This window comes from Myotis brandtii, unplaced genomic scaffold, assembly GCF_000412655.1.
Source record: "Myotis brandtii unplaced genomic scaffold, ASM41265v1 scaffold645, whole genome shotgun sequence".
Lineage (NCBI taxonomy): Eukaryota > Metazoa > Chordata > Mammalia > Chiroptera > Vespertilionidae > Myotis > Myotis brandtii.
Genome location: NW_005370488.1, coordinates 1,319,877 through 1,333,510, shown reverse-complemented (window position 1 = coordinate 1,333,510; position 13,634 = coordinate 1,319,877). Strand labels below are relative to the sequence as shown.

The window sequence follows — 13,634 nt, the reverse complement described above, 5'->3', positions numbered from 1 at the left end:
CCCCCTGGTAGTCAGTGCATGTCATAGCCACTGGTTGTTTGGTTGTTCCAGTTGTTCTACTGTTCAGTCTATTTGCATATTAGCCTTTTATTATATAGGATGTAAGACCCCAGAGGGGAAGTTGTGACAGCAAATTTGATTTTTAGTTTTTCAGTTTTGCAACAATAAGATTATATGGGGTGTCCATGTGAAAGGGGCCCTCTTAACAGCATTTACCATGACCTGGATAAAGGGCATTTTCAGCAGGTGACTATCCTGGTTATCATAAAGCTAGTCCCACATGGCTTGCATACAAAGCATAGCAGCTGCTTCATCTGGGTGTTCCATCTGGCATTCACAGGCAGAGAGGAATAGTCCACGTTCTCAGGGTAAACATACCTACTTTTGTCCAGTGCGTTAGGCTGGCTGTTCCCTCAGGAATAACCTCTTGTGTGTTTGAGGCATATATAGCCATCTGTGATTGTTCCATAGTGAGCTGTGGGCCCTGAACAAACCCAGCATGCTTTTCCACTCTGCAGCATTCAAAACCAAAGAAACAGCCCCCAAATTAGTTACTCCCACAATCCATGTTAGTAAAGGTTCTTCAGGAAGCTCATGATACTAATCCAAAGTGAAACAACTCCCTCTCACTGGTAACCAGGTTTCTTTTCTCTTTCCGCATGTTGATTACCTTCTTGTTCCTTCATAATCGGGAGTCAGTTTTGAGGCTAGTGGTGGAAGGTCAGACTCACCGAAATCTGAGCTTGGTCTAGCACAAAGGTCTAACGCTTTTTTTTTTTTTTTTTTTTTTGGAGAAGAGTTGGCAATAAAGAGTTTTGTTGTCTGTTTCAAAAGAAGACTCGTTGTGTTCTTTTGGGGAACCAGTGCCTTATTGAATTTGTATATACTGTAATTATTCAGGACTAGGGAACAAACAACTATTGTATTTGTTACAAATTGTATATGGCTTTGTTTGAACATTCCCCCAAATAAAACGGTTTCATTCTCCCCTTGGCAAGAACGTGTCTGTTATCTGATGGTTGTGCCTTTTTCTGATGTTGAAACTATCGCATTGTATCACAAGGCAGCCCTGAAGAGTGAGGCAGGTAAGTGCACACACCTGGAGCAAGAGCAATGGTCTGATGGCTTCTGTTTTCTCTGTAAGTAGGAGGCACGGTCATTTGCTGAGAGTGAGAAGAAAGGTAGGAAGTCAGTGGTTTGAAGAAGTGAGAATTGTACTGTGAGAAGTGACAGCTCGATGGTGGTGGACAACGCTGATCAACATTGATGCTGTGTGGCTGAGTGGCCAGGAGTGTGGCCTCTGGACCACCGGACAGCCTGTCTGTGACTCCTGCTTACTCATTCCCTTGGCTGAGTGACAGTAGGCTCAGCTTCTTCCCCTCGAGGATAGGAATCACACTAATATCTACTGCATGCAGTGAATCTGAAGATGAAATGGAGTGATCCGTGTATCAAGCATGAAGTAAGCCCACATCCATTACGAAGCATTAGCTGTTGTTAGAAATTCATAGTGCTACTTATCCATGTGGTTTGAGGATTTCATTTGTCTATCAGCAGCCCAAAGGGTAGGCATGGAAGTGGCAATAATTGGATTCATTCAGGGTAGGGTTTGTCAGGCCTATGGAGTAATGGGTCATAGAAAATAAAGATTACTATCATCTGACATGGTCCACACTAGGGACGGGTTTAAAGAGGAGCCAGCTGATGGGTCAAAGGACCGGGAACCCTGAGGGGGGTGAGTGGTACATGAGCAGTTTCTGAGAAAGTGGCTGTGGTCAGAATGAAGATTCCAAGAGGAATCACCTGGGGTCTGTCCTTGTGGCTGCTGAAGCCCCTCAGGATGGTGGCACAGAGGCGCAGACACGGAGGGAGGCCAGGCCTCACACCTCTCCAGGGACCTCAGCTCGGACGGGTTTGAGGCAGGCCGTCAGCCTTGACTTTGGAAGTGATTTCATGCTCTCCTGGGCTCAGCTTTCCCAACAGGAACTCCAGCTACCAAAGTTCCAAGTTGGGGCTCCCCGGTTGATATTGGGCTGTCTGTGCTGCCCTCTGTTTTCTTTGTGAAGTGCTGTTTTATTCTGTAACTGAATTTTCATTCTCTGACATGGAGTTGAATTCTCTAGTTCAGCCACAGGACTCACTTCTCGCTTTTATTCTTAGTTGATACAGTATATTGTCACTACTTCCTGAGCCCTGGCAAACATTTGAGCTTGTAACCCCAGCTTTGAATCAGTCTTAAGTCACTCTCCCAGTTCGGGGTGAGGGGGTATTTCTTAGTGTTGGCACAGCTGCTCACAAACACTTTCTTGTTAGGGGTCGGGGCTGGTTGCAGTCCACCTGGCACCCTTCTCCAAGTATAATTGATCCTTGAACAACATTGGCGTTAGGGGCGTCAAAACCCTGCACGTTCAAAACTGTATGTGTAACTTTTGACACTCCCCCCCGCCCCGAATCTTAACTAGTAATAGCCTACTGTTGACGGCAGCCTTACTGATAACGTAAACAGTCAACAGATATTTTGTGTGTGATAGGTATAGTACACTGTATTCTTACAATACAGTAAGCTAGAGAACAGAAGGTGTTAGTAAGAAAATCCAAAGAGGAAATGCAGTATTGAGTGAGAAAACCCCACATGTAAGTGGACCCGTTCAGTTCAAACCCCTGCTGTCCAAGGGTCAGCGGTAGTTCTTTCCCCGGGGACAGGGCTGCCTTCCCCGCCACGCCTCGGTCTCATAGCTGCTTTCCAGCACACTTGGGGCCTTTTTCCTGCTCACCTGAAGGGAGTGGCGGCGTCCTGTACCAAGGTGAACGCCTGCTGGGCTTCTGCTAGAGCTCTGGGCATCCTGTGTGCCTGGCTCACCCGTCATCTCCCACCTCTTAGTGCAGTGGTTCGCGTGCCTCACTGAAAATCAGATCTCTCAGGGTGGGGGAGGGCCTCATATTCTTAGTCACAAGCTCCCAGGGGCCCCTCAGGCAGCAGTTCTAAGAGTCTGGTTCTCCCCACCAACTGCTCAGCAGTATCACCTGGGAGCTTTAAAAACTACCCCCCCCCCCTCAGAACCTCTGGCAGTGGGACCCAGGCACTCACGTGGTTCCAATGTGAGAAGCCACACGCTGGAACCTGGCCCTGTCCCCGAGGGGCTGGTGATGGCCACCCGTGCAGATACCAACAGCTGTGTCCTCGCGAAGGAGCCCATGGTGACTCTTCGGGGAGAAGGGCTTTGCTAGGAAGAGATGAGAGACAGCGTTCTCTGTTGCTTATAAATATAATTTATTACCTGATTAAAAATTCTTTCTTACATTTTGTACATGTTGGCTGACAGAATAAATGCAGGCAAGTTACAAACCCAGGGGACTGCAGGGGAACGGGGAGGGGCAGCCAGAGAGAGAGCAGAGGCACCGGCCCTCACCTCTGCTGCGGCCCCTCGGCGGGCGGGTGCCCTGCCCGGAGCACTCCTCCTCCCCGGGTTTTCTAGAAAAAGGAATTGCATAGAAGATACAGCGAGAGGGAACTCCGCAACAACAAAAGAAGCGTCCCATGTCTGAAACACCAAGGTGGCCTTGTTGTGTTTAAAAAAAGAAAAATGACAAAGCCCCGGACCTCCATCTGACATCCCTGCCCTTGAACTGTTCCAAAGGGAACAGCGGGTGGACGACACCGGCTCTTCAGCAGGGACTGTGGGGCTCCCCCTCTGACACACACTGGCTGTCTTCTTTAGAAAGAGCCAAGAGGAAGGCCAGCAGCTCGCTGCAGCTCAGCACTGAGCGCAGTGAACACACAGCACTGCGCCAGCACACGCGCGGATGGATGCTGTTCCCTGCTGCCCAGCGGGGGGGGGGGGGGGGGGGGGCGTGTGGCTTCCCCACCAACAGGTCTAGGAAAGAATGAAGGGAGAGCGCACATCACAGATCTTATGTCCCACGCGTTCCTTTTGCTGTCCTCTTTCTTCTCCAAGGCCTGGAGGAGTAACCACTTGTATTTATAACCCTACATTAGCAGGTGTCATAGGAGACTTTTTAAAAATCTAAAAGGGCAAAGGCGTTTTCCACGGGCCCTGGCTCCCTGGCTCTTTTAGGCCATTCTACCGTAAAACAGACGCGTTTTAACATGACAACATGGCTCAGGTCATGGTGCTTGGATGTTGCCCCATCATCATGCTGAGGTTCAGAGGCCCAGGTCTCCTCATGCTGTAGGCTACTGATCAGCAAAACATGCCCACCATTCAGGTTCTGAAGGCCAGCACTGAGGGTTATGACCGGGGGTCAGTGCCGTCGGGTTCAACAGCAGGTCTGACCGTGTCCATCCCAGTAGACCTTTGGGATTGAAGGATGATGACACATAGGATGGAGGCATACTTGAAAGGGGCCCTGAAGTGCTATGGCCTGGAGCTAATAATTTTGCCGAGGCACAAATCTGAAATGGCACGTTGAGAAGCTGGTATATTGTAACATATACTTTGGCTGGTGGGCAGCCGATGGTATCTGAGGGCATCTTTCCTGTTTTCTACCCAACAATTGGTGGGCCATGACCCTCAAGACATTCAGCATGGATTCCTGACTCGGAAGACCTCTGGACAGATCTCAATACACAAGTGGCCCGGGGGCAGAGGATGGCAAATAGCCCCTCGTCAGGGCTTGGTTTTGTGTGCTAGTCCCTGGGTGGAGTTTCTGTCATCCCAGGGATGTTTTCCTTGACCATGCTGGACTACATCTGGGACATACATTACATTTGGTTGAAGTAACCCATTATTATCCCACCAAAGATCAATACAGGGAGGTGACAGGCCACTGGGAAATCTGGGAGCCATCAATTCTTCTGAAGACAAATTTTTGAAGTAGGCTTTCTGGAAATGGAGGCAATCATAGGTTGATAAGACTAAAGGATCAGGAAGTTAATTGCCAGACTTGGTCTATGGGGAAAACCCACCCAGTGACATATAAGGCCATCTCCCTACTTTATAAAAATAGCAGGTTATCAGGCATGAATTCTGGAAATAGTTATGACTTTGTTTGGTTTACTTGACCTGTAGGGACATAGGCTTAAATTAACATTGCTTACAATGTATTTATTCCTCTTATGCCTTATTCCATTTAAAAAAAATCTTTAGAGATACAAGGGAAATCTTTCAAAATGATCGTTACAGTCAAAGATTATACAAATAGATTTCTTAGGGTAGAGAAACAGCACTTCATTGCACAGTGGCAAAGTTTTAAGAATTTCAGTCAACATTAGCTCTGTAAAGTTAAAAACAAAAGAATATACAGAAACACAAACAAAAAACCCAATGTGTAATAGTTGGTCCTACGAGGCACTCGAAAGCTAAAAAAAAAAAAAAAAAAAAGTTTTATTACCTTGAGATAAGAATAAAAATATTTCCTTATTGGATCTATAAATTTTAATGTTCATTGACTATTATCATCTTTGTAAATAGTTGGCTTTGAGCAAACACTTTCTGATTCACAAAAGTTCCTCTGTTCTTAAAGAAGATGGATTAAACCCCATTTCATTTCAGCTGCTCCCCTGGTCCTTCTGTCTTGCATCAGCCTTGGAGTTGTACTGAGGTCTCTAAGTGAAACAGATAAGTTGTCTTGAGCAACTGCTCAGCAAAAGCTAAAGCTGACATTCAACCTGAAGCTGGAAACTTTCCCCACCTCCTTTGCACTCTCTTGCAGGTCTTCATATGGTTTTTATTCACTTGTAAAAAAAAAAAAAAAAAAAGAAAGTTTTATTACCTTGAGATAAGAATAAAAATATTCCCTTATTGGATCTATAAATTTTAATGCTCATTGACTATTATCATCTTTGTAAATAATTGGCTTTGAGCAAACACTTCCTGATTCACAAAAGTTCCTCTCTTCTCAAAGAAGATGGATTAAACCCTATTTTATTTCAGCTGCTTCCCTGGTCCTTCTGTCTTGCATCAGCCTTGGAGTTGTACTGAGGTCTCTAAGTGAAACAGGTAAGTTGTCTTGAGCAACTGCTCAGCAAAAGCTAAAGCTGACATTCAACCTGAAGCTGGAAACTTTCCCCACCTCCTTTGCACTCTCTTGCAGGTCTTCATATGGTTTTTATTCACTTGTAAATTCTGGGGAGATAGTGATCCCCTTACTGGCTCCCTTCCTCCTACATTGATGACAGAAGAGTAAGTGGACCAAGAGCACAGCTGTGTCCCTGATGTAGATGCAGAGGGTACATAAGAAAAGAGCCTTGTCTGATCCTTTCCAGAAGAAGTAATAAGTTTGATTCTATTATTGGAATGCTTCCTTGAAGGAAATAGGAGAAATGCCATTCAAATATATGCTTACATGTGTAGTTGCCAGAGTGTCCTGAACTCAGTCTCCCTGATGTCTCCATAAAGAATGGTCTACTATTTGAATGTTGTGAATTGAAAATCTACAGAATAGTAGGATAGATGAAAATAGCCAATGGTGAAGCAGTTTAATATTGGACACCTCACCCAAGATATTGCCCTGCCTTGGAGGAGCCTCCACTGGCTGATGGGGGATGGTTTTTTCTAGGTAACTGAGGTGGGTTCCACGTTGGTAGTCAGTCACACTGTGTGTGGAAAGGCTGTTGGCTGGGAGGACCTTGGTGTTACACATTCGCATCACCTTGTGCCCAGTTATCAATTCTGAATCCAACTTCTAGTCTTTCCAGATCACTTTAAGGAAATTTGAATGAGTGCGGTGAGGGAAAAAAAAAGAAAGAAAGAAAGAAAGAAAAGAAAACTTCCGCCCTTAGGTCCCCAAATTCAGAAGAAAGAAGCTTCTTTTTTTTCTCCTTGATAAACAGCCACAATTTTCAGTTACTTAGACATAGGGTACTCATTTTCATACATAAAACATTTCTTTCCAAGCAGATGCATCTCACATTTCCAGAAATAAATGTTAGAGGACCAAAAATAAGGAGATTTAAAATAAAGATTTAATATAAAGCCCAATGAAAAATATAAATGTTAAAATGACAATTCTTCAAAGACTGTTTTATAAAGATGCTTATGTATTTCTATTATCAAAATCCGACTTGAGATGTGTCATGTTGGAATGAGTTGATGACATAATATGCTCATAATGACATGCAATTTTTGATATGGGTACTTTAATTGAGAAGAAAAAAAGTGAGAATACGAAAACTGTATTTGAAGTGAAGTGTCCGCACATCTATTTGTTATAAAGGCCCTATTGACTCTGCAGGTTTTCAGTTCCTTTGTCAACTTTTAGTGTTTTTATATTAAACTGAAAGTAGATTGTGTTATACACCACTAGATGGCACCATGCACAAGGGATAGGTATTCCCTTCCAAATGAAGTAAGCCTTGTCTTTCTGCACAAGCTAAATAAGCATGAGAGGCAGAACTGGTCACATAGAATGGTTGGTGAAGTGACTCCCTTGAAATGAAATGTTGGCTCTGGAGCTTCTAAGTTTGAGAGCAAACTAAAAGTTATTACACTTTTCCAAAGAAGGAAATCAGAATTCATAGTGAAGATTATCTGACATAAGTGGTGCGTTATAAGTATGGAAGTTGCCATTTACTTGATAGGAAACATAACAGGGTTCTACAACAGATGATAGATGAGTACCTTACTTAATAAAGAATCAACCACTCTTCCTGTTTCTGGTGCTGGGATGCTGAATCCAAAAACATGAAACCTCTGAAGTGAACGCCAAAGGCCCTCGATGGCTTTGATAATATAGTCCCTGCCTGCTGTGTTCAATATTTCTGAGTTTATGACTTTTTAATGATTTTTTTTCTAGTTCAAGTTTTGAATTGGTTATCTGGATAGCTGGATATTTTCTCCTCTCTACTTTTCACTAGGCATGAAAGTTCCTTTGAGAAGCCTTCAGATTTCTAATTCTTGATTTCCATAGATGACAACCCCCCCAAACCAGTAATGATGAGCAATCTTGAGAAGTTATTTTAAGATGCAGCAATGGATAATAGCTCTTTTTTTCTCCTCCTCCATTTTAAAAAATATATATTTACAATTTTTTAATGTAGAATACAATTTTACTATCTTTTGGTCAAATATGCATTGGTACAGATATTATCCACTGAAATTGTTTATTAGTGCAATCTTTCCCTTTCATGATAAGTGTAACATATTTTATATATGGTGCAGGGAGTGGCCTGAGAGAGACTGGTTATAGAATGCATACCTACAACAGAAAATGAGAAATAAAAGGTCTGGAAGAAAAGTCTCCATATCAAGGTATCAGTATTTTCTCAGTGACAAAGATGGAGGGGGCTGGAAATATCTAGAAGTCACCAAAATAGTCAGGAGAGGAAATATATGTGGAAAGAAGGGAGAAATATCTGAAATTACTTCTAATTCAAATCCATTCAGCAACCTGGACACCTCTAGCCCAAAAGTCAACCACAGCCATGTTTTGAAGGTTCTTCTTCAACTGCGTGGCTTCTTGTTTTTCAATCTTGGCTAGGCCACTGGGCTGTTAACTCTCTAATCCCCGCCTGCTGAATGAATTGAGTCCCTGTGCTAAAACAAAGAGCCTGTGATGGTCCTAAGGAAATACTGTATCATAGTTTACACAAAATAGTCCCTTGATGAACTATTTTTCAGTTAAAAAATTTTTTTAATTTAAAAATTTTGACCAAGACAGTAATAGAACATAATTTGCTACTAACCAGGAAGGCAAATAGTCCCAAGAGAGGAACGAAAGTGATAATAAAGGATGCCATCTCTCAGGGAACAGCATAATCCAATGACGCAAAGACAAGACTTGAAAGCATAACAAATATGTTACAGGTTAGAATCATTGTCTTCCAAGTTGGAACTATCTGAAAGGCATAATGTAGCCTGGATAAGAGTCTAGCCTCGATGGATCTTTAAATGATCCAGCTCAGAGTCCACTGTGGTCTTCACACTGGTGAATGGCACTGGAGTGGAGGCCCAGCGTTTTGGAACCTTGAGATTCTCTAACCCCACCCCACTATTTAACAGGCGAGGACACTGAGGTCTGGTGAGGTTAAATGACTTTCCCAAGGGAGCACAGCTAGACAATGACAAACCCAGAATGAGAATTGGTCTCCTGATTTCCATGTCAGAGGCCTCCTCCAAACCCGCTGCCTCTAAGGGAGAGAGTCCTGAGGGCAGTCAGTGTGGGGCCACAGGACCCCAATATTAAGTGAACTTGAATAGAGGACTCAGAGGAGAAAGACCCTGCCTGAGCAAGCCGCAAGAACAGACGGACAAAGCCAGTAAGCATTTACTACCTTTCTGGGGCAAAATGGTGGGAAAAGATGAAAGGTCAAGGAAGCAATGACTGTTTAATTAAACTGGTGACCACGCCCACCTTGTTATGGGAGAAGGTGAGGCAGGTCTAGTCAATAGCTAAATACTAACAGTACTGCTAACAAAAACCGAAGCTAAAAGAAAAGCCTTTTACTAGAATACTTGTAAATACTCATCAATAATAATAATGATAATAATGATACCTTAAAAAACACCACTTCAGATTGCATATTACAAACACACATGTTGTGAAGAAATGCTTGTTTGTGTGGTTGAACGTGAATCACTGTCTTTCCTGCAACGCTGCAGCTTTATTCCCAGAGGGCACCGGGTGGGTGTCCTGAAGGAATAAGGACTCTTAGCTATTTCTCCTTCACACTTAGATTCTCCACTTCCCTGATACAAACAGTAACACTGGTTTTACAAGTTCTAGAAACAGAACACGATGGGAGGATTATCTGAGACACTTGATGCACGTGATTTGTAGCAAAAGTCTGTGATTTCTCTGTGAATTACTAATCTGAAATAGACACAACAAACCGTCCACAGCTTCAACTTCAAATGATTTAAACAAAAATAGAACGAGCCATGGACAGTGTCTGCATCCCTGTCCAATTTGATGTAAACAACGTTTGTAGAAATTGGGTTTGTTAAGAAAGTTTATCCATATATCTGGATAGCAATAAAAAGCGTTTCCTAGGAAACTGTAAGATCCTGTACCACACAGCATACAGCCCAACAAAGAGGAAAATTAGGTTGGTTTCTAAATTCAAGGTACAAATGTACACAATTGTTCTTAACTCCGGGGAAGAGGTCCCATAAAGTGGGCGTATATAGCGGTAGTTCGTATCTGTTTTCCTTCTCTCTCCAGCGGCCATCTTGCCTGTGAAGCTCATTGGTCTGGTCTGGGTTTCCTCCTCAGCTGTGATCCCCGGGACGGCCACAGACTCCCTGTGCATTCAGTCCGGCGTGGGTCAATACTGTCCTTCTGCTGCTAAAGACACGACGGTTTCATGTCTTCCCATTTCTTCCAGGACAGCTGCCAGCATGCTCAGGTTTCCATCCGGGAAGTTCTGTGCTTCCCAAAGATCCAGGATTACTCCAGTGGGGCTTGATTTGGTGGCAAAGTAATTCAAGTACCTATAATTGGGAATGGGCAAATGTGCTGCTTAATGGCATAATGTACAGATCTATTTTCTCTATATACTTTTATTGATTTCAGAGAGGAAGGGAGGAAGGGATGGAGGGAGGGAGGGAGAGAGAGAGAGAAAGAGAGAGAGAGAGAGAGAGAGAGAGAGAAACATCATTGATGAGAGAGAATCATGGATTGGCCAGGCTGCCTCCTGCATGATGGGATTGAGCCAGCAATTCAGGCATCGAACCGAACCGTGACCTCCTGATTCATAGGTCGACACTCAACCACTTAACTACACCAGCCGGGCAATTTTCTCTTTACTTTTTACAACCCCTTCTGTCTCTCCATTTGCCTGTTAAGTCTCTAGGTCTCGCTTGAGAGAGAAACTGTGTTTTACAGTGAACCATCCTAAACAACTAGCCCATACTTAATTAGATCAGCCCCAGACAGGAAATGTAATGTTTAACTTTGTTAACCTCAACTCTGAGTAAGATAATTTAAGAGACAACATGTGTATGGGTCACATCCTAAACAGAAAATCAAGAGACTTAGGTTTTCCTTCCAGAAAAGGCTCTGACCATCTTTGACAGGTCACTCCGTGTCTCCCGCTTGGTAGCGATGGCAACGTTTTACAAGGACCAGGCCTCTGAGGTCTCCCTGTAACTGAATGTCAACGCTGCGTTTTGCATATTAGTGACTCATGCGGCTGGAGGTCCTGCTCTACAGGAGTCGGAGAACAATAACTACTTTAGTGAGTGGATATATTACTTAGGGGGATTCAGCCTATCCGCTTTGCAGAGTGAATCACAAAAGCTGACACTTATAAATGTCAGATAAGCCCAGAATTTCTCTCAGCAATGTGTTTGCAAGATACAGAGAAGAAGCATAATGCACATTTGCAGAATGAAAGTAAATAGATGTATGAAGGGGAAAAAAAGAACGCCGCCCTATGTCTAACCGTTGCCAGCCTGGAGCCTTATGTCTAACAGAAACTAGTCCTGGCTCTGGCCATACCCACCTGTCCAGGCTTAGCTTGTGCGCCAGCATCCTCCAGTCGTGACCTCTTGTCTGGGGGGCATCCAGGCTGCTGCAGAGCTTCTGCCGGATCGGGGGAGGGATGCTGAAAGCACTGGGGCCTGTCAGGGTGGTGATGGTGCTCGCGGGGTCCAGCAGAGGCAAGTCCATGCCAGTGGGTTCCTGTAGTTCAGGCACAGGAACAACACAGCATTATTTCCGGAGACAAAAGCAGTCCCAGTCACCATAATGCCTTTTTGAGCAATAACAAGAGGATGGGGGCCACTGTTCTTCCCAGTAAGAATGGCTTCTTCCTGCCTGGGAGTTGTGATTAGCTATCTGCGAGCTGGCTGGGAGGAAAGGTACATGTTGGGCTGACTTTGCATGGCCTTGGATTATGTATGAGTGAACAGATCTTGAACAGATCTGAGATCAGAAGGCCACAAGTTCAGAGCTTCAAGAGACTGCCTGGCCCTGAGGGGGAAGCCCCAGGCAAATGCCCCAGTAGCTTCTCGGCTAACCTCTGCAGGAGACGGCTCCGGCTGCTTCTGTTGAATGAAATGGAACACAGCTCTTCTCTAAATGATACCAAATTAAGACTCATTTTTTGAAGAAAATGGTGAACGCAATATATTGCCATAGGGCAAGCTGCTAATGGCCTCTTCCCATGGCCGTACACCCTTATTTTGTTTAAATCTAATTTTAGTAGAGAGAACCATACATGGGCTTTTAAAATAGTTTCAGCTCATAAAACAGCACAAATGTAAAAATCCGAATTTCATCTGTAGGAGAAACTCTAATCATTTTCTGATCTGCTGCCGGTTGGAAAAGCAAAAGCAAATGTTGCCTGGGAACGATTAAAGCAATAACGGAAGAAAATCTCCTTAATCTACTTTAAATGTCACCTCTCTCTCTTTTTCTAAAGCAGGTAGCTCCTTGGGGTACGTAATGAGTTGCTGGAGGATAGAGGAGACACACACAGCTCCAACCATCAAGGAGACTCCGGTGTCTTGCAGGGCTCGGCGCAGGGGTCAGTGCCGCCACTGCCCAGAGCCCCCACACCTCACTGCTCCTGTGCGCGGGGCTGGCTGCCCTCTGGGTCCCAGTGTTGACTGACAGTGCACCCTGCATTCCGGGATCAGCAGCCAATAGTCACTGCTAGGCTTGTGTAATCCCACTGCACAGGGTGCATATGCACATTAGAGCTAAGCACATTTTTGTGTGTGTGGTAATACAGTGGTGTTGGCTGCCATCACAGTGTTTGGCTTCAAAACCCAAAGCTTGGCAAATGGAGACTCCCAGGATTTCATTTGCTCCTTTGTGTTCACTCCAGCAGCACATGCCAGGATTTTAAAAGACTGGTAGGAAACACAGAAGCAACAATGGGAGTTGGAATCCCTGAATGAAAACATGACCCACAATTCTTTCCCTTCATCGAGCACAGAGCTCCTCCCAAGGGACTGTGAAGAGAGAGGGCTCCTGTCCGCAAGGACACAGGGCTCTGAAGAAGGGAACCAGAAGCCTTATCTGAGAGCGCTTGGTGTTTATCGATGGCTTTATGGTGGGGATGTCTGAATCCAAGCGCCCAAACTGACATTAGGCATCAAACGATGTATGTCTGATGTATGTCCGGGTTGGGGAGGGGAAGGTGTAGAGAAAGCACATGGTATTTCCACAGCTTACTGCCATCCGCCACATGGAGTTCCTGCTTGCTTCCTGTGTGGACAGTAACACCAGAAGGGGTCAGTGCCGCCACTGCCCAGAGCCCCCACACCTCGCTGCTCCTGTGCGCGGGGCTGGCTGCCCTCTGGGTCCCAGTGTTGACTGACAGTGCACCCTGCATTCCGGGATCAGCAGCCAATAGTCACTGCTAGGCTTGTGTAATCCCACTGCACAGGGTGCATATGCACATTAGAGCTAAGCACATTTTTGTGTGTGTGGTAATACAGTGGTGTTGGCTGCCATCACAGTGTTTGGCTTCAAAACCCAAAGCTTGGCAAATGGAGACTCCCAGGATTTCATTTGCTCCTTTGTGTTCACTCCAGCAGCACATGCCAGGATTTTAAAAGACTGGTAGGAAACACAGAAGCAACAATGGGAGTTGGAATCGCTGAATGAAAACATGACCCACAATTCTTTCCCTTCATCGAGCACGGAGCTCCTCCCAAGGGACTGCGAGGAGAGAGGGCTCCTGTCCGCAAGGACACAGGGCTCCAACGAAGGGAACCAGAAGC

The 13,634-nt window shown here is 44.8% G+C and overlaps 1 protein-coding gene and 1 long non-coding RNA gene across 3 annotated transcripts in view; one reads left to right on the top strand and one right to left on the bottom strand.

Moving 5' to 3' along the window:
• The first annotated feature begins 3,258 nt into the window (after positions 1-3,258).
• Positions 3,259-9,777, top strand: LOC106723796. The gene is made up of 2 exons (XR_001359512.1): positions 3,259-5,342; positions 5,721-9,777. It is a non-coding gene; the product is annotated as an uncharacterized LOC106723796 (long non-coding RNA).
• UNC5C (unc-5 netrin receptor C) overlaps positions 6,908-13,634 on the bottom strand; it is a 374,301-nt gene continuing 367,574 nt past the window's right edge. For both annotated transcript variants that reach the window (XM_014528684.1, XM_005880661.2), the window contains 2 exons: positions 11,405-11,583; positions 6,908-10,391 (listed from right to left, as the gene is read on the bottom strand). In XM_014528684.1, coding sequence (XP_014384170.1) covers positions 10,226-10,391; positions 11,405-11,583 — 345 coding nt within the window. In that variant the 3' untranslated portion in view covers positions 6,908-10,225. The remainder of the gene's footprint in view (positions 10,392-11,404; positions 11,584-13,634) is intronic.